Source organism: Bradysia coprophila, unplaced genomic scaffold (genome assembly GCF_014529535.1).
Source record: "Bradysia coprophila strain Holo2 unplaced genomic scaffold, BU_Bcop_v1 contig_476, whole genome shotgun sequence".
Lineage (NCBI taxonomy): Eukaryota > Metazoa > Arthropoda > Insecta > Diptera > Sciaridae > Bradysia > Bradysia coprophila.
The window spans coordinates 2,701,817-2,723,301 of NW_023503727.1; the positions used below are offsets into that span (position 1 = coordinate 2,701,817).

Sequence of the window (21,485 nt, forward strand, 5' to 3'; positions counted from 1 at the left end):
GACGATAATCTCGTTTTTTGTAACAATATTATCATCCGTGCAACAATATTATTGCACATGAAACGATATTATCGTCCGAGCGACGATAATATTGTATTAAACGACAATAATATCGTTTTCCGCACGATAATATCGTTTTCTGCAACAATATTATCGTCTCTACAACGATATTATCGCCCATGAAACGATATTATCACAGATTGAAACGATATTATTGCTTTTGCGACGATAATATCGTTTCATGCAACAATATTATCGTTTCTGCAGTGATAATATCACCCGTGAAACGATATTATCGTCCAAGAAACAATATTATCATTTCTGATATTATATTATCACCCGTGAAACAATATTATCGTCCGAGCGACGATAATATCATATTAGAAGACAATAATTTCGTTTTCTGGAACAATATTATCGTCCCTGCAACGATATTATCGCCCATGAAACGATATTATCGCCGATTGAAACGATATTATTGTTTTTGCGACGATAATATTGTTTTATGCAACGATATTATCGTTTCTGCAGTGATAATATCACCCGTGAAACGATATTATCGCCGATTGAAACGATATTATTGTTTTTGATACGATATTATCGTATCAGATGACAATAATATCGTTTTCCGGACGATGATATCGTTTTCTGAAACAATAATATCGTCACAGCAACGATTTTATCGTCCATGAAACGATATTATCGCCGCTGCAACGATAATACACTCGGAGATTTTTCCCGTCACCTAATTTTGCTGGTCGAATCGTGGCAAATTTGGGAAAGCAATTTTTAACCAATAAATTTTCCAAAAAATAGTCCCTGACTTTCGGTATTTTTTTCACTGTATCATGAAGAGCTGGTAAAGTGCTACTCGTGTTAATAATTATCTGATAATAGTAGATTACGTATTAGTTTGGTGATTTTTATTTGTATCCTGCAGATCGAGCCGGAGGTGAAGGATTGATTTGACCAGTCAAAATAACAATCGAGGAAAACCAAAACCCTCATTAATAACAATCCTTGTGAAGTCTCCCTGGTAGTGAGTTTGATCTGATTGTTATTCTCAGGAAACGAGTTTCCGGGAAGGTTTTCCGAGTAATGTTTTTTTACTGTCTGCTCCATGCGAAAGTAGAACATTGCATACCACTTTACCCCCTGTGAAAATGATCGATTACATATGCAGTATTTTCGGTTCATTTTTCGGTTCATTTTTATGTGAAATTCAACTTTCGCATTTAATAGACAGAATACATTGGATGCTGCTACGTAATTTATTCCGGAAACAATTTTGTGATAGTCGGAAACTCCCCCGTGCCTTTTTGAGCAAATTGCATTGCAAACTATAAACTTGTCGAAAAGACAGTTACTGAAGTTTGTCGATCACAAACACACTCGTAGTAGGGCTCACTAGCTGCATTTTGGTGCATTTCGGTATAAAAGCGTGAATTTTTTACCATTGATAAATATACATTTGGGGAATCAAAAACGATTAGGAGACCTAGGAAAAAGTGACCTCTAGTGCCATCTACATCCGGTTGAAGTTTTCGATGCAGAGGTAACTTTGATGAATTTCTGTGTAGCGGGAATCGAAGCTACGCAGGTGATATTGGTCTCAAACGAAAGCTGAGGGTTCAAAGTTTTTTTTAGTGCAAAAAAATTTCACGAATTTTCCGATTTTCCCGCAGTTTTTCCGAATTTTCTTAAAAATGATATTTTAAAACTGAGGTGAAAGTTAAGTAATTTATAAAATTGATTCAAAAAAGTGATTTTTTTCTTCGCTATTATCGCTGCACGTTCAGTTTCCAAACTTTTAACGATGAAAAAGTTTTTGGATGTTCCGCAGCAGTGGTAAATAGTTTCAGTTTTCATCGAAAATTTGAACCCTTCTGCATGGCGAATTTTTTTCGGCGAAATTTTTTTTCGTAAATTTAATGAGACAAGTACTGGGAATGCTAGGCATGATCTAAAAACAAAATAAAACCAGTTTTCCGATTTTTAAAAAATATTGAGTTTCCGAAATCTGCTAAAATCTCTAAATTTTCCTCCTTCGGCGAACTTTGACAGACTCTAAAAAAAATCCATAAACGCCGCAAACAGCACTTTACTTTAGATTACTTTAGATTACTTTAAATGCTTAGCTGGGACCCTCAGCTTTCAAACGATACCAAGCACTCCACCTCCGGATCAAAGGATGTATGCCTTGTGATGTGAGATATGTGGTTGGACCCAATTTCAAGCAAATTTCGAAATATATGAGAATATGCACGTATGACAAGCCGTCTCGGCAAGCCTCGACCGTTTTGTCATACGTGCATAGTATTCATTGTTCAACTAGTGAGCCCTACTATCGGGAGTTAACTTTTATCACAAAATTGTTACTTCATGAATTACTTTCGTAGCATTCTATGTAACTTACCTATACACGTCTCTTATAGTTGTTACAACTGTTGTTTGATGGATTTTCTTCTATATTTTCCAACCGGATTTCTTGTTGTGTTGTGTATGTGTAAAGTCAAGTCTATGTGATTTTTGATCTCGCCCTCGCCTCAGATAAACCAAACTCACAAGTCAACTCGACTTCTCAACTTTTTACATTGTCCGAAACAATAGACTCGCAATTTCAAAACTACGTCACTCAAATTTAAGACTGAACGTCTCAAACAACTCGATCTACGATCACGGCAGAGTAAAAGCACGACAGAGTAAAGTTAACCAGGCAGGAGCGCTTGTTTGACTAGGGACCTGAATAATCTAGTAGCCCTTGATATTTTGCGAATAAAATTTTTCAATTTATGTCAGTGTTCATTTGAGTTCATTTTCATCCCATGTATTAGGTCCCTTATTTGACGTTTCGAAAATGAACCGCTCCTGCCTGGTTTATTTTACTCTGCCGTGGTAAAAGTAAACCTGACAGGAGCGGTTCATTATTGAAACGTCAAATGAGGGACCCAATACACTGTATGAAAATGAACTCAAATGAACACTGACATAAGTTGAAAAATTTAATTCGCAAAAAACATAGTGCTACGATCCAAAATGTACACAACTAATGAAGCCCCCACTCGCCTCATTCATCTCTCGCATGTCACCGTGAAATTTCCGAAATGTGCAATTGTTCAGATTCAGAATGTGGTTCATGGTCCGAATGGAATCGATATACTGCAATCACAGTTTGTAGAATCGCTAATGTTGCGCTTATGCAAAAAACTTGTCCAAAACGACAACGATTCAACATCTTCCGCTCTCGTCGAGGAAGTTAAAAACCAGCCAGTTTCTCGTGTGGAGTTTTTAATATTTGAAAATTTTTCAGAATCGTTCAAATATTTCTTCAGATTCGTTCAAATATTTCTTCAGTTGAAGTTGAAGGTTTTCGGTCGAGGTCAGATTATAGCTTTAAGCGTCATGGTCATGGTCGTCCATTAGAATTTTCAGCGCCAATTTGAGATGACAAAAACTTTTATAAACAAATGACAAACAGCGCCAGTGATTTCGATGTCGTCTCCAAATAGGCAAACGTGAAACAAGTCGTGGTGGCGGAGGATGTTCAAGCTCTTGTTTGATCGGAAGGTCATAACTACGTTTTGTCCGATTTTACACTATGTTATATGAAGCAAAGCTGACGAATTTACCCGAAAGATGTATGATAATAGCGCAGTGTGTGAGTCGAGACTTCACATTCAATTATTGAATTGCCGGTTGTGTGTTCGAAACTCAACCGCAACACAAATAATTCGCTTCATCAGGTTTTTGTCCACAATAATGACATCTGATTGAATCGGTTATTAGGTTGCGTCTTGGATTTAGTACCGATAATGTCTCTTTGTGTTACATGTAATTGTTCGTTGGTAATGTCATGCAGTCAGTTAGGCAAAAGGCCCGCTGACGGTGGGTGTGTGTTGTCTTTAAAAAGAGTCAGGGCAACGAAGACTCCATTCAAAAACGAAAGCCTGAAGTTCGTTGTTATTGCTAAGACTTTATTTTAAGTACACAATGTTCACTTAATAGTCCAGCCCCTTGTGTCAGAAAAAGTCGTCTCGCTCGGTTTAAGTTTTTCGAATTTTTTCTTTATCCCATGTGATTGAGCATGAAAAACTATGGAACTAATTTTTTTTCTGGAAAATGGAAAATCGCTTTTCCGGCCGGAAAAGCGGTTTATATGAAAAAAATTAAAAGTCAAATATCTATCGAACGCGATAACTTTTTTGAAAAATTCTTTTTTTCCTTGAAAGCCTGATTCAATACCAACATTTCGTGGAACAACTTTTTTTTCTGTAAAATAAAATGGCGTCGATATAGGAATCTTCCCAAAAAAATGACCCGGAAAATTCATAAAATTTGAGTTCACCTCACACCGTCAATTCGAAACTGATTTCAATAAATGAGGGTTCTTTAGAAAGCTAGAGTCAGTACCTTTCGAATGCTGCCCGGCGGGCTTCACGCCGTTTCCTGGATATCGAGATATAAGTCAGTATTTCCATGGTTCCTAGAACTGATATTTTCCAACATTCTTTGGTATTTATTTCTGAGCAAAATAGTGACGCATGATTAATTTTTGCTGATGAATTTTGAAGAATAGCCTGTCCACATCATTTTAGAATTGAATCCTAGTCACAAAACTAGCTCAGGATGTTGTGGATGCCATTCGATACCCAAATTTGTATAACTCGTCAAAGTAAACCCTATTTTTGCACTAAGCTACTATCAATTCGACAATTTAACACCAGAAGTGTTTTAAATGGTGATAACTAACTGCACCATATACATTCCATTTGTGTTAAGCACCTTCCTGATGTTCCAACGTCTTCCCAGCTCTAGAACCTATAGATTTCTCGCATTTTTATCGGATTTTTTTCATGTTTTTCTGGATTTATGTCATTATTGAGGTAATGAGGGGTCAGTTCCTATCAACTGATCATTCCTTATGGGTCCTCCAACTTCTAGGTTCAAAGTTTATGAATTTTCCGGGTCATTTTTTTGGGAAGATTCCTATATCGACGCCATTTTATTTTACAGAAAAAAAAGTTGTTCCACGAAATGTTGGTATTGAATCAGGCTTTCAAGGAAAAAAAGAATTTTTCAAAGAAGTTATCGCATTCGGTAGATATTTGACTTTTAATTTTTTCATATAAACCGTTTTCCGGCCGGAAGAGCGATTTTCCATTTTCCAGAAAAAAAATTAGTTCCATAGTTTTTCATGCTCAATCACATAATGTAAGGGGCCATTCACAAATTACGCACGCGGTGGACGCGTAATTTTTGACCCCCTCCCCCCCGTTTCGCACGCGTTTTTCATATAAAAATGTCTAATTTCTGACCCCCCCCCTCCCCCCTTAGGTGAGTGCGTAATTTGTGAATGGCCCCTAAAGAAAAAATTCGAAAAACTTAAAGCGAGCGGATTGACACAAGGGGCTGGACTATAACTATAATATACAAAAAACTATAATTGATTTTGTTCGTCCTTAATTGCGCTTATCAGCATGAAATCCTGTGATAAATTCATGAAGGAGTAGTTGCCTCGGTGATTGATATGTGAGTGGTGTGTTTGTTGATGATGTCGGAAGTAGAGTGTGAATGAAGGCACGTGTGCCATGAAGTGCAAAACCACTCCAGAATTGGAACACAACTGGAGTGGACGTTTTACACTTTTCAACTGCGTGAGTGTAATTTTATGTGTCTTCGCTTAGCAATGCCTGGTAAAACTTTAATAAAGTCGGTCGCAAGGCATTGTTAAGAAGCTCTCTATCGTTGTACGGATTGTTGGGCAGGAGTTCTTGAATTTGTACATCTGGAACGGCTTCAAACGATTTAATTGCATCGATGTACGAGTCGGTGATCTCAGTGCGATAAAAGAACGGCGATAGCCCAATTTGTAACACACCATACAATGTCTGGCTGCCAAAGCGTTTGTTTTCGAACATCCGAAGTTTCTTGTCATTCTCTATGGCCATAGAAATTATGTAGGCCGCCAGCTGTGTTCGACACTTTTCCCGATACGCTACATCGTAAACTGAACGGGCTTCCTTTACCTCTACGGCACAAAACATTAGTAGCCACGATTCGACTCGTTTCGTAAATACGAGGTCAGCGACACCATACATCAGTTTCACTTGAGATTGAACGAACTGGTCTTTACCGATGAATAATTTCATAATATTTTTAGTGATATCCAGTGACACCGCCTCTGTGCCGAAGGTTTGAAAATGATTCAACTGATTTACGAGATCTCGTTCGACACTACCAAAATCAGCCGGAACGTCTGATCAATATTAAATGTACCAAACTTTTCGAGAAATTTTGGTAGTGGTTTTTTCTCTTTGTTAAAAAATTGTTTCAATAGATCATTGTCAATGTCGTTTGAGATGTCAAATGAGCTGTCATTTTCACAAAGCTAACCAACATGTTACAAAAATTTATATGGAGCTGTCATTGTTTGAGGTTAGCTTTGTGAAATTGACAACTCATTTGACACTATTTTGAGAGAAGAACAGTTATTTGACACTGATCTATTGTTCGGATTTTGATGATTTGATCGTTTCAGACGAAAAACAGATTTTAAATTTTGATTTTTGTTCCGCGCGCCAATTGGATGCGGATGGTACCGACGAAACAGATGTTTCGGATGATCGTCTCGACAAGGCACCTTTGTGCCGCTTTAACATGTGACCCTCTTCAGTATCCGACATCTCACTCAAACAATATTCGAAACCGTTGTTTTCGTTTCTTATTAAATAAATGGTCTTTTCACCGTCACTTATGGATTTCACAATGTTATTTTTGTCGAAATCACAACATTCAATGTCCATGATATGTGCAAGATCGTATCCCGATAACAGGAAAGAGGAAAATAAATTAAACAAAATTATCTAACGTACACACACGTTCAAAGTTGTTCAATGTGTATTTTCTTTGACGTTTTCGATCGCGCGTAATATTTGACTCGACACCTATGAGAAACAGAGTGTACTTTGTGTGAGCGTGCAATTTAAAAAAAAACATAGCTAACGCCGACCCGTACGAAACACCTATTCGTGTCAAAAGCCTTCAATGTGAAACTCTTCATTTCTCTTTCTTCATTTTCTTCTCTGCTGAAAAACTATTCTCCCTTTAAAATCACTTACATTATCCACTCTTTGCCTTGTTATCATATACAATTAAATTGCCGGAGGCAATATAGACAGCCCCGTACGAAGTCAAATTTCATAAATTTCTATTTAAACTATGGCACATGCTATTCGCAGTCAACTGCCAATAGTCAATATTAATGCTATTCGCAGACTAATTGTGCCTTCACATTGATGAGAAATGATTTTGCGCAGCGCCACCTTTTCAGCGCATTTAGTAGACTATATAGGAGACTCATATTAGGTGTTAAACGTACCTCGCTGGACCTTCCACTCATAGCGTATGTTTTCTGTTATTTGACACTCATAGCGCTTTTTAGGAGACTCGTAATAGAGTAAAAGAGTAAAACATCGCTCGCTGGGCCAGCAACTCATAGCTCTTTTTGTTTCCGCAGAAAATTAAATTTAATTTGAGTAAAATGAAGCATATGATGGCTGCTGTTTTCTAAATAAAAGAGACATTGATTTTTCATGTGAATATAATTTTGTGATCGTTGTTACAAGATATGGGAGAAATTATACTCAGACGCTGATCCTTGTTATCGTGATAACTTAAGTAATTTTTACCCGATTTTAAGTTCGTAGATGGATAATATTGGAGTAGTGAGGTTCCAGAAAAAATTCGACGAGCAAGTGAATCTGGATTTCTGGTCGAACAATCTAGAAGTCTAGAACAATCTTGCTTGCTTGATAACACGATAACTCGAGTAATTCTCAGAGGCTTCAAAAATCGCAGATTTGAAAATATTAAGTGTTTTCGACCGGTATCGTAATTCATGTGGTTAAATTCGAACATTGGACTTTATTGGACTGGTAATCTGCGACATACGACAATTTTTGCGTGAAATCGTGTTCTTAAAATAAATTTTTTCGTTCCTAAAGTGTTTGAACGAGTGTGAATTTTGCCAGAGCGAAGCGAGGGCCGTAATTCACATGAGTTTTTTTCAAGAGGTAAGCAAGAAATGCGCCACCTGTTCAGCGCTTTTAGTAGACTATATAGGAGCCTCAACTTAGGAGTAAGACATCGCTCGCTGGACCTTCAACTCATAGCTCTTTTTGTTTCTTCAGGAAATTAAATAAATATTAGTAAAATGAAGCATGTGATGACTGCTGTTTTCTGAATAAAGGAGACATCACCTTTTCATGTGACTTTAATTTTGTGATCTCAAAAACTCCACCTCATTTTAAAATGGTTAGAAAACTAAGACTGGAATTATAGCAAAAAAAAAACAGTCAAGGGACCTGACCCACCCAAGAGGTGGGGCCTAGTTTCATTTTTGCACACTAAAATAACGGAACAACACACCAAAAAACACGTCCGTAATAATACAGTTGGTAAAAGGAATGATCAATCCCTAGTTTTACAGTTTGTACATGTGACCAACAGTCTCCAAAGCTTATACAATGGATAATCAGTTTCTTTTGTTGCATTTTGCAATATATATACTTTATCTACTGTAAGTTGAAAAACTTCATAATTTTCAGCATGAATCTAGTTAGCAAAGACAGTCAATTTGCACACGAAAATTTCCGTGCGCATAAGTTTCTATATTGGTTATTATATGCCTTATGCATATAACCAATATAGAAACTTATGCGCGCACAATTGACAGAATCCTACTACGATCATGTGAAGTAGGATTTTGTGTTGATGTGTTTTGCTTGAAAATTCTGAATATTTCAACTAACAGTAGATAAAATCTAGTTGCTAACACGTTAGTAAATGGGGTTTTGCGCACACGATGTGTTGCCGAACTCGCTCCGCTCGTATCGGCAAACTCACATCTAGTGCGCAAAACAAGCCCATTTACTAACTAGTTAGCAAAATAGCTATTACAAATTATCGAACAATTTTAATTTTTTGACTGAACGAATTTTCTTTGTTTTAATGTAAGTAACAAACCAACAATCGTCTCAGCTTGCTCATAAAAGTGCTCATAGAAGATATTTTTAGTTATTTACAATTTTTCAAATAAGTAACTGCGAATAGCATCAATATTGACTGATGGCAGTTGACTGCAAATAGCATTAATACTGACTATTTGCAGATGACTGCGAATAGTCACTTCGTTAAACTATATACCGCTCAGGGCCTATTTTTGGTAATTTTCTTTGGAAATTTTGGAAATTTTTGAAAATTTTTGGGTTTTTTTTTTAAATAAACGATTGGCAGACCTTGAAAAAGTATTGTCACACTGCTCAAATTGAGGTCCGAGCAATGATTTTATTTTTTTATAAAGCTGATTTTATGCACATTACATATAATAATGCGATAATGTAAGATTGTCGATACATGAGACGGACAAAATCGAGGCTTGCAATCTCGCTCTCATGTATCGATATCCTATTTTATCGCATTCGTGCCATGTTGTGACGTCATCGTTATATCCCAAGAGCCTCTAGGCTAGAGGTTTAAATCATACATTACTTTGAATTTTTAGGGGAAATTGTCATTCCTCCATGTTGTTGTCTCATTTTCGCTCATGCGATAAAGCAGTATATCATCATATAAGGGGAAAGGTCGAGGCTTGCCGACTATTATCATACGAGCGAAAACGAGACAACAACAGTTGCACTTGTCAGTAATTTCCATTAATCCATCTAGACAGCCGATTTATTCGTCTAGTCTAGATAAATAACTGTCACGTCACAATATGGCGCGAGTATGATAAAGAAGTCTTCCGTGACTATTAGATGTAAATGGTCGCTGAAAAAAGATCGCTTATTTTTTTAAATTAAAAATCAATTATGCGAAATTTCGATGCATGATAAAATGCAAAAATACTTGAAATAACATTCGGAATCGAAGTAAAATATAAAAATGTTTTCCATGGAAGTTAATTGGACAAAAAAGAAAGGTTAAAGATTGATGCAACCAAAAATTTTCACAATTTTCCCTAAAGCGGTTGAGAATTTTGACTTTACACTGAAATAGCTATTTGCTGAAACTGAAGAAAATGCAAGTTTTTACTGAAATTAAATTTGAAACGTATGTGCGGCCGAAAGGCCCACTACTGAGAATTTTTTTTAGGTAAATTCGATTAATTAACGTTCAATATGTATATGTGTTGATGTGTCTTAAAGTACTTTGGGGATAACGATACTTAAACTGACTTTGTAGAGAAAGTTGTGTCGATACGCACTGTTGCGTCATACGTCTAGCTGGTACCTTTTAGTTTCCTATTTTTGGGAGTTTTTTTAAATGAAGAATGCTGTTCACGTAGAACCCTTTCTATTCTCTACCAGATTAAGAAAGTGACTTTAAGGTGTTTCAATTCAGGTTAGGGTTAGGTCAGGTTTCTTTGTAAAGAAATACTTGATCTCATCTGACAAAGAAAGAAAGTCAACTGTGAAAATTTGTGTAACGTTAAACTGCCTCTCGGTTTATTGTTAAGCGTTAGACGTTGTTTGTAATTCGCAGTATAAAATTCAACAAAAAACTTTCCAATCTTTTAATATTCGCTCGCTTTCTTTCAGGACCCTCGTATTTGCACAATTTTTGGTTGCGTAAAAAAGGCATTTTCACATGTAGCACTTCGTTCGGGCTACAACTCGCGAAATTGCCTAAAATCAATCGTCAAAAAAAGATACCCAAATAACTATTGAATCTTTGCCTTCCATCATTTGAGAGTATAATTTTATATGAATTCATACCTAATTTTAGACAAAATACTGATTGAATTAATATTTTTCTAAAGAAAATAGTCCAATGAACATTTATTCCACTCAGCATCATAATATGCAAAATTTGCAAACTTTAGATGCATCAACTCGTAGCAAAGTACTTTATTAGACAAACGATGTGTATTCATCTAGAGGCTAATAAAGTACTTTGCACCTAGATTACATAAATAACTAGTTCGGCTGTTACTTACAATGATGAAAATCGAATTTACCTAAAAATCGATTTGAGACAATTTCGTGAGTTGTAGCCCGAGCATAGCGAGGTCTACAAGCAGAAGTGCCTCTCATCAATCGTCCCAAACAGATGTAATTTTCCATGCAAAAACTCAAAAATTGTCCTCCTTTTCGGCCTCGAAACATGAAAATAACTATTTAACGCTTGTAAAATTACTTTAGGCAATGTTTTAGAGCAAAAAAACTAAAACAATTTATTTCCTGACTTACTACTGTTTTCTGGGAAATTTTGAAAATTTCGAAAAATTTGAGCAATTTTTGGTAAATTTAGGAAATTTTTGGAAATTTTGGTAAATTTTGGTAAATTTTGGAAATTTGGAAAAGAAATTACCAAAAATAGGCCCTGATACCGCTAAATATATATATGCCTGTATATATAGCTCAATGTAGCTGAATATAGTTATCTATAGATGTCCATATATGGAATGCCTAATACCTTACAGATTCGTCCGAATATTTCTTCAGTTTCAACTTCGGTTTTCGGTCAGGGTCGTATTATGGCTTTAAGCGCCAAGGTCTATAGGACCTTTCAGCGCCAATTTAAAAAAACCCAAACTTTTTTGAACGTTTATTTCGGTGTCGCTTCGAATAGGCAAACGTCAAACAAGTCGTGGTGGCGGAGGATGTTCAAACTTTTGTTTGATCGGAAGGTTTTGATCGATTTTACACTATTTTATATGAAGCAAAGCTTCAGGTCAACGAAGACTCCATTCAAAAACGAAAGCCTGAAGTTCGTTGTTATTGCTAAGACTTTATTTTAAGTACACAATGTTCACTTAACTATAATATACAAAAAAAACTATAATTGATTTTGTTCGTCCTTAATTGCGCTTATGAAAAAATAGTTGTGGAAGTTTTGGCATATTTCCCGGAAGTCCATGTGATTCCCATACTTGAATAATATTTTGTGAAGTCAAAACGACCAGATGTTGGTAGGTGGAGTAGCATAGACTGCAAGTGGAAATGTTTTTATTATCACTAACTGGCCTCGTTCTCAATGAACATGAAGGATCTCTGACAAAACCGATTGGGAGACAATATTTTCAAGACATTTCTACGAGAAATGCAGCAAAACAGTTCGAATGTGGAACCGATTTGATGGACGACTTTTGAAAATTTGATCCTAACACACCCTACCGTTCCCCTAACAACATATTTCATCCCACAAAACTCACGGCTGTCAGAGACTTTCACCATTTTAAAATGTAATCGAAACGGGTGGTCTTAAAGCTTACCTCAGCACATTTCCCTGGCCAACATTTATTTCCTTAATCAACGTCAGATCCCAACTGGACCACAGCCGTACAATGCCACCATCGAAACCGGTTGCAATTGCATTGATTCCAGTCCCTTCCTTGATGAACGAATAGCTGACACACTTGATCGGTTCGGTGATTGATATGTGGGTGATGTATTTGGCGTTGATGGTGTGCAGCCGCATCAACGATTTTCCATTCATCTCGGTCGGAACGGTAACAAAATCGTCGGCGATAGTTTCGGTGGCTTCCAGACACTCATTCGTTGCGTCTGGATCGTCGTCGGAAGCGTTCGGAGCATTCGTGTCGATTATGTGAATAGTTATGATGTCGCCCAATGTTGGACTTACTGCTGTCAAATAAATCGGTGCTTTGCAAATGGATGGAGGAGCGATGGAGCGAATGAACTGCAAGCTGATCGGGAAGAATTGAGAAATACTTTTCAGTTCAGAATCGAATCGGAATTTACTTGTTCAGATCCCAAATAGCTGCCAAGCCATCTTTTGCCACTGAAACGACGACTTTGAATTGATTTGATATGGTGATTTGAGTCACTTCGTTGGTGTGTTTGATCAGGACAACAACTTCCTTCCATTTGTTTGCAGACTCATTCTGTAGCTCCGGCAAATTGGCGATCTCTATCGAATGTAAAAGCAAATGACACACGGAATCCGCGTCGACAATTGATTCGGTTTTACCTCCTTTGGACGACATTTTCTGAAACACAGAATTGTAGGACAATCTGCTGATGGATGAGTTTAACAGTCGACTTTTGTTCAATTTGGAATGTGAGCTGCTTAGACACTGATACACAGAAATTCGGCCAGATTTGTGTCCCAGCCATAACTGATTGGACTGAGGATCTGAAAATGAAGACTTTGGCACACGATCTCCTGCTTCGAAGGTAAAACCCACTGACCTGTACCGCAGCAACTGACTCTATCGTAATTGCATTCCCGAATTAACGGCTTCGTCGCTGAGCTTTCATCGCACAGCGGTCGTATACCGATAATTCCGTCGCCGCCATTCCACGAAATCAGGTTAATTGTGTCCGACTCATTACCCTGCATAATATTACAGCGGTCCGCCAGACCGTACAAGACATTCGTGTCGACAAGAGAAACCAAACTCGAAAATTCAAGGTCATACTGCTCGTAGAACCGGACCATTTCGGGTTCAGACAGTTCAGGCGAACCGGTAAACGTGCCCCAACTGAGTCCCTTCACTGGGAAATTGTGTAGTCTGATCGATGGGCGCGGCGATTTAAGCAACGATGAAGACGGATGTGGTGTCGTTAGCAGTTGACGTGGCATTTGACCTTATTGGAAATTCAAAAACGAAAATTAGAAAAAATCAATTGGCAGGCTATGGAGCACGGTATTACCATACGTTCGAACCATCGTTTCCAGAGCAGTTTTTTCGACCGGATCCGAAACTCCAGACATCGAGAAGCTAATGTACGTCTGAAATAGCCGGCAAGTTAACACAAAACGAGTCGAATTTTCGTTCAAAAAAAAAGTCTTACGGCTGGATGGAAGACGTTAATGGCATCGACGGCATCCTGACCCATTTGTTTATAGCCGAACACCAAATCCACCCATCTGTGCAAATTTTGCCGAACATTTTCACATTCCAGTGCTTGCCGATGAATGAGCACGAACAGACGGCTCGATTGATTGGCCCACGGCGGTAGAATGACATCGTACACCGGTTCACCCGACTGACGAACGCCAAAATTTAGCCGCTCGAAATTCTCAAACATTTCCGGAAAGCAGAAGAATTCGGGAATCAATTCCTTCACATCGGTTGGCGATTCTTTGCTGGCTAGCCGCCAGGTAGTATCAACCGAATGGAAAGTACGATCCGGTAAGTCGAAATTGTTGTCTGCCGAGAATGCAAATTTTAGTTGCGACACATCAAGATGCAAGGATGTGTTAGACCTACCTTGATAATGCAGGAAAAAGTGCGTGAACGGAGGCACGCGTACCATGAAGTGCAAAACCACTCCCGAATTCGAATAATGTGAACTGTAATGGTACGGAAGGAATTGATTCAGTCCAGTAGCCGACGAAGCCATTCGAGCCTGTTCCAAATACTGTGAATGAAATGACGTCCCCGTTAAAATGCATCTTATGCAACTCCAGCAACCTACGTTATAATTGCTGATGTAATGCGCCTCATTTTCGGGATGTTGTACGGCAATCGGTTTCCCCAAATTACGAAACGATTTCTGACTGGTCAGGTCGAGTGTGGCGCTTCTATAGTCGGCCAGAATCCACGGGAACACGGGATATTGCATTAGGTCTTGGAACGTGCGGCCGGATATTTGATTCAAAGCGATTAGATACTCCCAGTTCGTGAGCTGTCGTTCTTTCCACTGTTGGGTCACTATGGCCAGTTTGGATGCACCCGGACTTAACAGAACAAAAACAAAAATTAATTTTTCAATGGCACGGAACACACGATTGAAGTGGACTGTACCATTGGACCACCTTGTCGGCGAAGTAATTCTTTATGATGTCACGGTCGTTGGTGTGCGCAAAAATGAAGAATTTCGAAATGTTCGTTTCCAGGAAAAATTCCATTCCAATCTCTTGGTGCTGATAGCGTCGCAGCCAAATTTCCGCCACTTGGGACACGTCGATAATAATCGGAGCCTTGTCCAATTCGTTGGCCAGGAAAATTACGTGACTCTCGGTGACCACCATTTCACCATCAACTTCGCTGTCAACCGGCAGATGTTTGCATGGAAACGTGTAAATGACTTGATCGCTTAGCGAATAATGAGGCCGTTGAACCAAACATTTCCCCAAATACGACAGCGGTGCATTTCGATTATCTTGACCGCTTGCTGGCTTATCTGAAAGCGGGAAAATTTATTGCTTTTCAGGCACACAGAATCGATGGTCTGGCATGACTTACCATCGGACACTAGAAATTTGCGGCCAATGTTCAAATGGCATCTTTTGAGTCGAATGCGCGCTCGGCATGGACCTTCCGTTTGATCCATTTCAAAGGACCTGTGGAACGGAATAATTTGACTTACAATGAAAACGGATGGTTGACCTTCCGGTGAACTTACGTCGGATACTTCTCTTCGTTCCACCACGGCGCGCCTTCGTGCGTCATCCGTTCGATAATTTTGTTCCATTCTCTGCTCAGACCACTTTCGTCACACCGTCGCATCGCATTCATTAAGACTCGTCGCTCCATGTTCTGTATCTCGACCACGTCTCTGGTGATTTTCATGGCCGAATCGATGCAGTGTTGAACGATCGTCTCAAATTTGAAAACAGTCCGTTCGATTGATGGTGCCTGATCTTTGATGCTCGAATTTCGTGCGAATTCCATTTTCTCCAACATTTGCGACAAATTTGAAGCCGTCGCAGCCGATATTCCCATGGCGTTGCATACATTTGTCAAGATTTCCAAATCATCTGCCGATAAAATGGGTCCGTCGGTTTGCATAAACTTATGGGCCATGGTTTTGACAACCTTGCCATCACAGGCTAAAGTGGGCAAAACGTTGGACCGCGAGTGCTGCCACAGTTTTCGGATGATGAATATTTTCAACGGCAACGGTCTAGACGGACACAAACCCCAGCCGATGATGTTATTGCCATGTGGACATCCACTGACTGATAAAATGACCATCGATTCAATTAATCGGATCTCCTCGTCGGTCTGGATGTACGACGAGTCCATGTGTGTGATGAATTGAAGGGCTCGATTTACGAGCAATTCGAAGCGAATTTTCTTCTCGCTCAGTGACAGAAGGCATTCGGTGAGATTGACATCGGAAGCTAGATGGGAGACGGAAAATTATTCGATGTCGTTGGTAGGATAGGTGAGTATGCTGTGGGTGCTAACCGTTAAATTTGAATTTTCCAGAAGTCGGCAAACGATCGGTTGGAAAAAACGATTCCAGTAGTTTGCTTAATATAACAGCCTGGGTGGATCGGAGACAACGTTGGACCGTTGGGGTTTCACTTTCTTCCATAAACGAGAGGCCGTTCAATAAATCCCAAACGACCTGAGTGAATCGAAGTGAAAACAATTTTGAAAGGAAGGTGTCTCTGTTCCACTTACGCTTATGTTCCCATTGGATGCGAGCGACTTGTAGCTGATCGTTCCCATTAGACTTTCAATGCTGCCCAGCACTCGTGGATTTGTTGTGCCCCATGCGGAAAAGAACTTCGTTACGGCCTTAATCACCGACGGTAGAATGCCAATGTCGATCATAAACCGTCGCATGTTGGGCGCTTCGTGCGCATACAATTTGTCCATGAATGTGAACACATTTTGCGTTAGATTCAAATCATGAATGCATTGCGGCAGAATAGCGATCAACGAGTACAGACCGCATTTCTCTTCGATTCGAGCACTGTTATCAGCAACCTGGAAGAGGTTTCCGATTTTTTGTGTTGAATACCAAAGCTTCGACTTCTGTGACTTCCATCTGTGTACTCACCAATTGATCCAGCGACAAGGTCAATCCCCGCGACGTTACCCATTGAACAATGTTTGTGACCAAATTCACGTCGGCTTTGTGCAGAGAGATTTGATTGGCCAGGTGATGCCAATGGTACGATTTCGTGCAATTGTTGTGAACGGATTCGTCAAGCCGATTGCAGATATTCGACAACAATTTGACGATGGACGATCGAACGCCTGGGTCTTGGTGATTGGCCATAATCAAAATGATGTCGACGGTCACGTAATGGGACAGAACCTGAAACGAAATTTCGGATTCACTTCCTGTGTCTTCCTGTTTCAAATATGTACAGCACTTCAAGTACTCATACCTCCTGTATCGATGCGTCCGGCAGAATCAGTATGAAATCCTTTAATAAATTGAAAAGTCCATTCTGCAGTTGAGTTATGCCGTACTGCGTATTCTCGAAGGGCAGATCTTGTCGCTGAAATTTGAAATTCGTTTTCTCCTCCAAATTACGAACATCCTCGATGGCAATGACTTCGTAGTCTTTCACCAGTTGCATGTCGTCTTCAACGCCGCTTTCCGCAACAGTTCCTGAAAACAATTTGAATGCGGTTGATGGAACGACATCCACTGCAACAAAATCCGAACCTTTTCCTCTCGCATCTTTCTCAGTCTCGCTGTCTGTTGTTGTCCGGGAGCTTAGACTCGACGGTGACCTCTTGCCCATTTTATTCTTTTTAATGAACGACCGTTTCTTGAACTGTGAATTGAGCAGCAACGCCGGTGGTTGACCTGGCTTCAATAACTTTTTCATTCGACGATCAGCCGCTGAATAACTGACAATAGCATCGAGACCATCTGCGGTAGGATATCCAGAATTATTGAGGTGAGTTCCATTTTCGACGGGCGCCTCATTCTCTTTCGCTGTCCCATTTTCGACGGTCGCTTCATTTTCTCTCCTCGTACATTCCCGGGCGTCCGAATTCGTGGACGGTAATCTATCAACTGATTGATTGATTGAGCTGCCAGAACGATCCAACGAATGATCCATCGACACAGATCTCATGGTTGGTGCCTTGGTTGGACTCTTACGCATCGGAACTGTGTTCTTTCTCTCGCGGCGAATGTTGATGCTTAATTTTCGCGTTGACATGGGCAGACTGATCCGCTTTTGCTTCACCATTACCATCGACGAGACTAAGAAGTAAAATTTCGACCGATCGTGCGTTATAAAGCTTTCGCTGGGACGATGCAACAGCAGTAGCACTTTGATTATATCGTCCAGCAACGATGGATTGGGTGGCGAACCCGCAAAAATACTCATCAAATTGACAATCGAGTCAGCTGCCTGGCGAGACAAATACGCTGGTTCCGTCACACAGATCAAATGAACTTTGCAAAAATTGAGCAACGCTGGTATCAGTCCGGCTTTGCTGAGACAATGGATATTTTGCGCTTGCCTTGGATGCTTTTCCCGGACGAGTGCTTGGAACGTTTCCAGAAGCGTAGCCAATATGGTCGAGTCATGACTTTTCGGCACATGCCAATCGGAGTAGCGATGAATTATCGACATCAGTAAGTTGGGATGGACAATGTTCGCATTTGCCGTTGCCACCACATGGAAACCATCCGATCGTTTCGTCAAAACCGGTTTATCACAGGCCGTTTCTAGGATACTATTGAGCAAATTGATTCCCTTGATGCAGCCAGTCGAATGGATGACAGGTCCAATCAGGCTGGTGTAGTCTTTTCGAATGAATTCCGTGTACAAATGGGGATTTGAATGAGCAATTTTGAGCAGAAATGTTAGGGCCGACGATTGAATGAATTCGGAATCGGACAGCTCCACCACCTGGAAAATGGAAAAATTGTCAGTTCGCTCACACACTTTACGAGATGTTAGTCAACGCACCTTCGCAAACAAAAACAACAAAGTGGCCATGCCACCACATAACAAGGTCGCAGTTTGAAACGAAGGTATCTGCAAGCAATTGGCGCCAGAGCCGAACGTGATCATTCCCATAGTCTCTCCTAAAAAACAGGTTAGTTGTTAAAGAACCGGTGAGCGAGCTAAGTTTGAGTTGTGCCTATACCACCACTTAAGCTATTGCTTGCACGGTTCGTAAAGCCAGACACGATGTTCGCATCCATAGAGTCGAAAACGACAGTCAAATTGTCCTTGAGAATTGTCATCGCTCTTGTAAAATCAACATTTCCGGACAAACTGGTCATCGAACTTAGAAATCCGAAGTTCGGTAGAACATTGCCAATCTATAGATGAGCACAAACGTAACGGCAATCAACGACATAGCAACTTCGACTTACCTGACACTGTGTAAGACTCATATAATCTGCACCAAGAGCAACCAAACTTCCTAAAACGTCAGCTTCAAGGATACACGTTCGAAACAGATGTACATTTGACAATGAGTACACCACCTCCGGCTGTTTCGGTTTCGTCGTGTCATTATTGATGTACTCTACCAGCTTGGGTGATGTTAATTTGGAACCGACGCACAGCACTTGAAATTTATCGTTCTTCACTTGGTGTGAACACGGAATGCTGAGGTCTCGTTGAAACGATCCGTCGACCATTATTCGCACCTGATGGATTGGTTACATTAAATGCGGGTTTGCCGACAAAAAACCAAAAATCTCACCTTCATCTCGGACCCAGTAAACAGTACGGAGAAGCTTAAATGTTTCCATTGATTGTGCGCCAGTTTCAATCCCTTCACTTCCAGCGGCAGTTGTGACGTAAAATATTCCTCGGGAGACGTAGACGAAAACAGATTGAACTGGCTGAGGCTGTTGCGAATGGCTATGTGTGTGCTTTTTACGGCATGATATGTGCTCGACAAGACATTCAGTCCAAGAGTTTCGTCTCCCTGTTTACCGTTACCATTTTTTACATATTCCCGCTGCGCTGACTGCGATGGCTTCGATTCCAATTCGTCCTGTATGGGTGAAATGGCTCTGGACGATTTGCGACGACGTTGTTGTGATGTGCATGGACATGGGCTTTTCTTTCGAGGCGGTACTGGATCGGGCATTACTTCTGTACTGCTGCGGGTGAGCTTGGGAATTTTCCTTTCCGCATATTGAGCGCTTGGTTTGCTGAGTTGAAGAAACACGGTGCTACTATCAGTTGGGCTCACGTAAACGGTGAAAAGCAATTTGTTGGAACCGACCGATAGCAGATGCAGCTGAAGCAAAAACAAATTTTCGGGGAGTGTTGATGGGAGGTTCAAACAACAGAAGTGATTTGCGGTTACCTTTTCTAATTTTGATTTTTCTTCAACAATTTCACGGAACGGATCTTCTTCGTCCGAACTACTATTCGACCTGACCTTATGCTTGCCATACCGTGGCGCCATATTAATCCACGTAGTTACAGTAAATCCATCGGAATTCCACGGCGAAAAATTGAGACAATTCAGTGGTATGACATACGATGCCTTGGTAAAGGCCGTTGTCTGCTTATGCACTTCATGGTAGTCGTGGATTTGTTTAATGTCCTTCAGTATTAATGGCTCACATGATGATTTGATGGATTCATCTGCAAATATTTGAGATTGCAACGAAATTCGAATATTGGCATTGATTGACCATCCTACCGTTGATACTAGGAAATTGAAAGGCGCATGTAGGTTGAACTTGGTAGGCAGCTTTTCCCAAATAGACGAGCCGCGGCAGTAGCAAATCAACTGGCGCATTATCTCCGGAGAGGATATTCAAGTAAGCGGACAGAGTTTCGGCAGTGTTGATTTCGGTGATGAGTTCCAAAATCGACTTCTGTAACTCTCGTAAACGAGAATCGTTCGACGCCAAAATCTTCGAAAATCCTCGTATGAGATAGAGAGATCCACCAATCGATTCACGAATGGTACCTAAGCGTGAAGCAATTTGTATGAGATGTTTAGGCCAGAAAAGTGGTTCTTGCAGGCATCGTTTGGACAAGTCAATTAATATGTCAATAACAACGCGACAAAGCCCATCATGGACAGTATGACTTCCATATCGTGACGATTTATAATTTCGGTTGCTAGTTTCGGGATCAGTGTCCTGAATCACCTCAGCATCACCCTGCAAAAGGTATTGAGTTAAGGAACCTGCATTTTGAAAATATAATTCCAATCTGACGTCGTATCCTTCATCTGCAGTGGTATAAATGTCCGATGAAGTACTTTCGTCATCGCTGCCTTCAATGTCACTCGAATAGACATCTTCTTCATTTGCACGATTTTTCGACGAACAGCAATAAGCTTCACTGTTTTCGTTGGTGTTGACAAGATTTTGCAGGGCTCGTTCGGATGGCGGCAACGAATGATGACAATTTGCGGTGAAGCAACATTGATACTTCATTTCAGCTACTTTCAATAGAGCAAGCAGAGCTCCGATGAGTTTCGTTCCATTCTCTGGTTGTGATGCGGTTGTAGTGTTGCAATACTCTATGAGGAGATACTTAAGCTCTCGAATGGCTGAAAGGTAAAATGATTTTTTTTTAAATGGAAAATGAGCACTCGCAGGAACGACAAAGAAGTTAAACAGATTGTGACTCAACACGTTTCAAGTGAAATCTTTTACTTCATTTGGGTTAATGTACGATATGCTAGGTTGAAGAATTTTCAAACTTTAAAATGCCAAAAAATTAAATGAATAAAACGAACGAAGACTTTTATTCCAGGTTCAGAAGCCGCAACTGTGTTGGCAAGGGGTACTATCAAAAATACCGAATGTTGATATTAA

At 40.0% G+C, this 21,485-nt stretch overlaps 1 protein-coding gene across 4 annotated transcripts in view; it reads right to left on the bottom strand.

Annotated features, from left to right (window-relative positions):
* Nucleotides 1–11,770: 11,770 nt before the first annotated feature.
* Nucleotides 11,771–21,485, bottom strand: part of LOC119082715 (lysosomal-trafficking regulator) — a 29,223-nt gene continuing 19,508 nt past the window's right edge. For 2 of the 4 annotated variants that reach the window (XM_037192290.1, XM_037192293.1), the window contains 22 exons: nucleotides 20,354–21,217; nucleotides 20,012–20,295; nucleotides 19,397–19,942; nucleotides 19,062–19,340; nucleotides 18,830–19,007; nucleotides 18,649–18,767; nucleotides 17,385–18,588; nucleotides 17,101–17,327; nucleotides 16,767–17,027; nucleotides 16,385–16,693; nucleotides 16,166–16,328; nucleotides 15,378–16,098; nucleotides 15,218–15,315; nucleotides 14,777–15,155; nucleotides 14,448–14,709; nucleotides 14,240–14,390; nucleotides 13,821–14,179; nucleotides 13,680–13,758; nucleotides 13,215–13,613; nucleotides 12,765–13,158; nucleotides 12,275–12,709; nucleotides 11,771–11,990 (listed from right to left, as the gene is read on the bottom strand). In XM_037192290.1, the coding sequence (XP_037048185.1) occupies nucleotides 11,861–11,990; nucleotides 12,275–12,709; nucleotides 12,765–13,158; nucleotides 13,215–13,613; nucleotides 13,680–13,758; nucleotides 13,821–14,179; nucleotides 14,240–14,390; nucleotides 14,448–14,709; nucleotides 14,777–15,155; nucleotides 15,218–15,315; nucleotides 15,378–16,098; nucleotides 16,166–16,328; nucleotides 16,385–16,693; nucleotides 16,767–17,027; nucleotides 17,101–17,327; nucleotides 17,385–18,588; nucleotides 18,649–18,767; nucleotides 18,830–19,007; nucleotides 19,062–19,340; nucleotides 19,397–19,942; nucleotides 20,012–20,295; nucleotides 20,354–21,217 (7,841 nt within the window). In that variant the 3' untranslated portion in view covers nucleotides 11,771–11,860. The remainder of the gene's footprint in view (nucleotides 11,991–12,274; nucleotides 12,710–12,764; nucleotides 13,159–13,214; nucleotides 13,614–13,679; nucleotides 13,759–13,820; nucleotides 14,180–14,239; nucleotides 14,391–14,447; nucleotides 14,710–14,776; nucleotides 15,156–15,217; nucleotides 15,316–15,377; nucleotides 16,099–16,165; nucleotides 16,329–16,384; nucleotides 16,694–16,766; nucleotides 17,028–17,100; nucleotides 17,328–17,384; nucleotides 18,589–18,648; nucleotides 18,768–18,829; nucleotides 19,008–19,061; nucleotides 19,341–19,396; nucleotides 19,943–20,011; nucleotides 20,296–20,353; nucleotides 21,218–21,485) is intronic. The other 2 variants (XM_037192291.1, XM_037192292.1) reach the window with 2 other exon arrangements.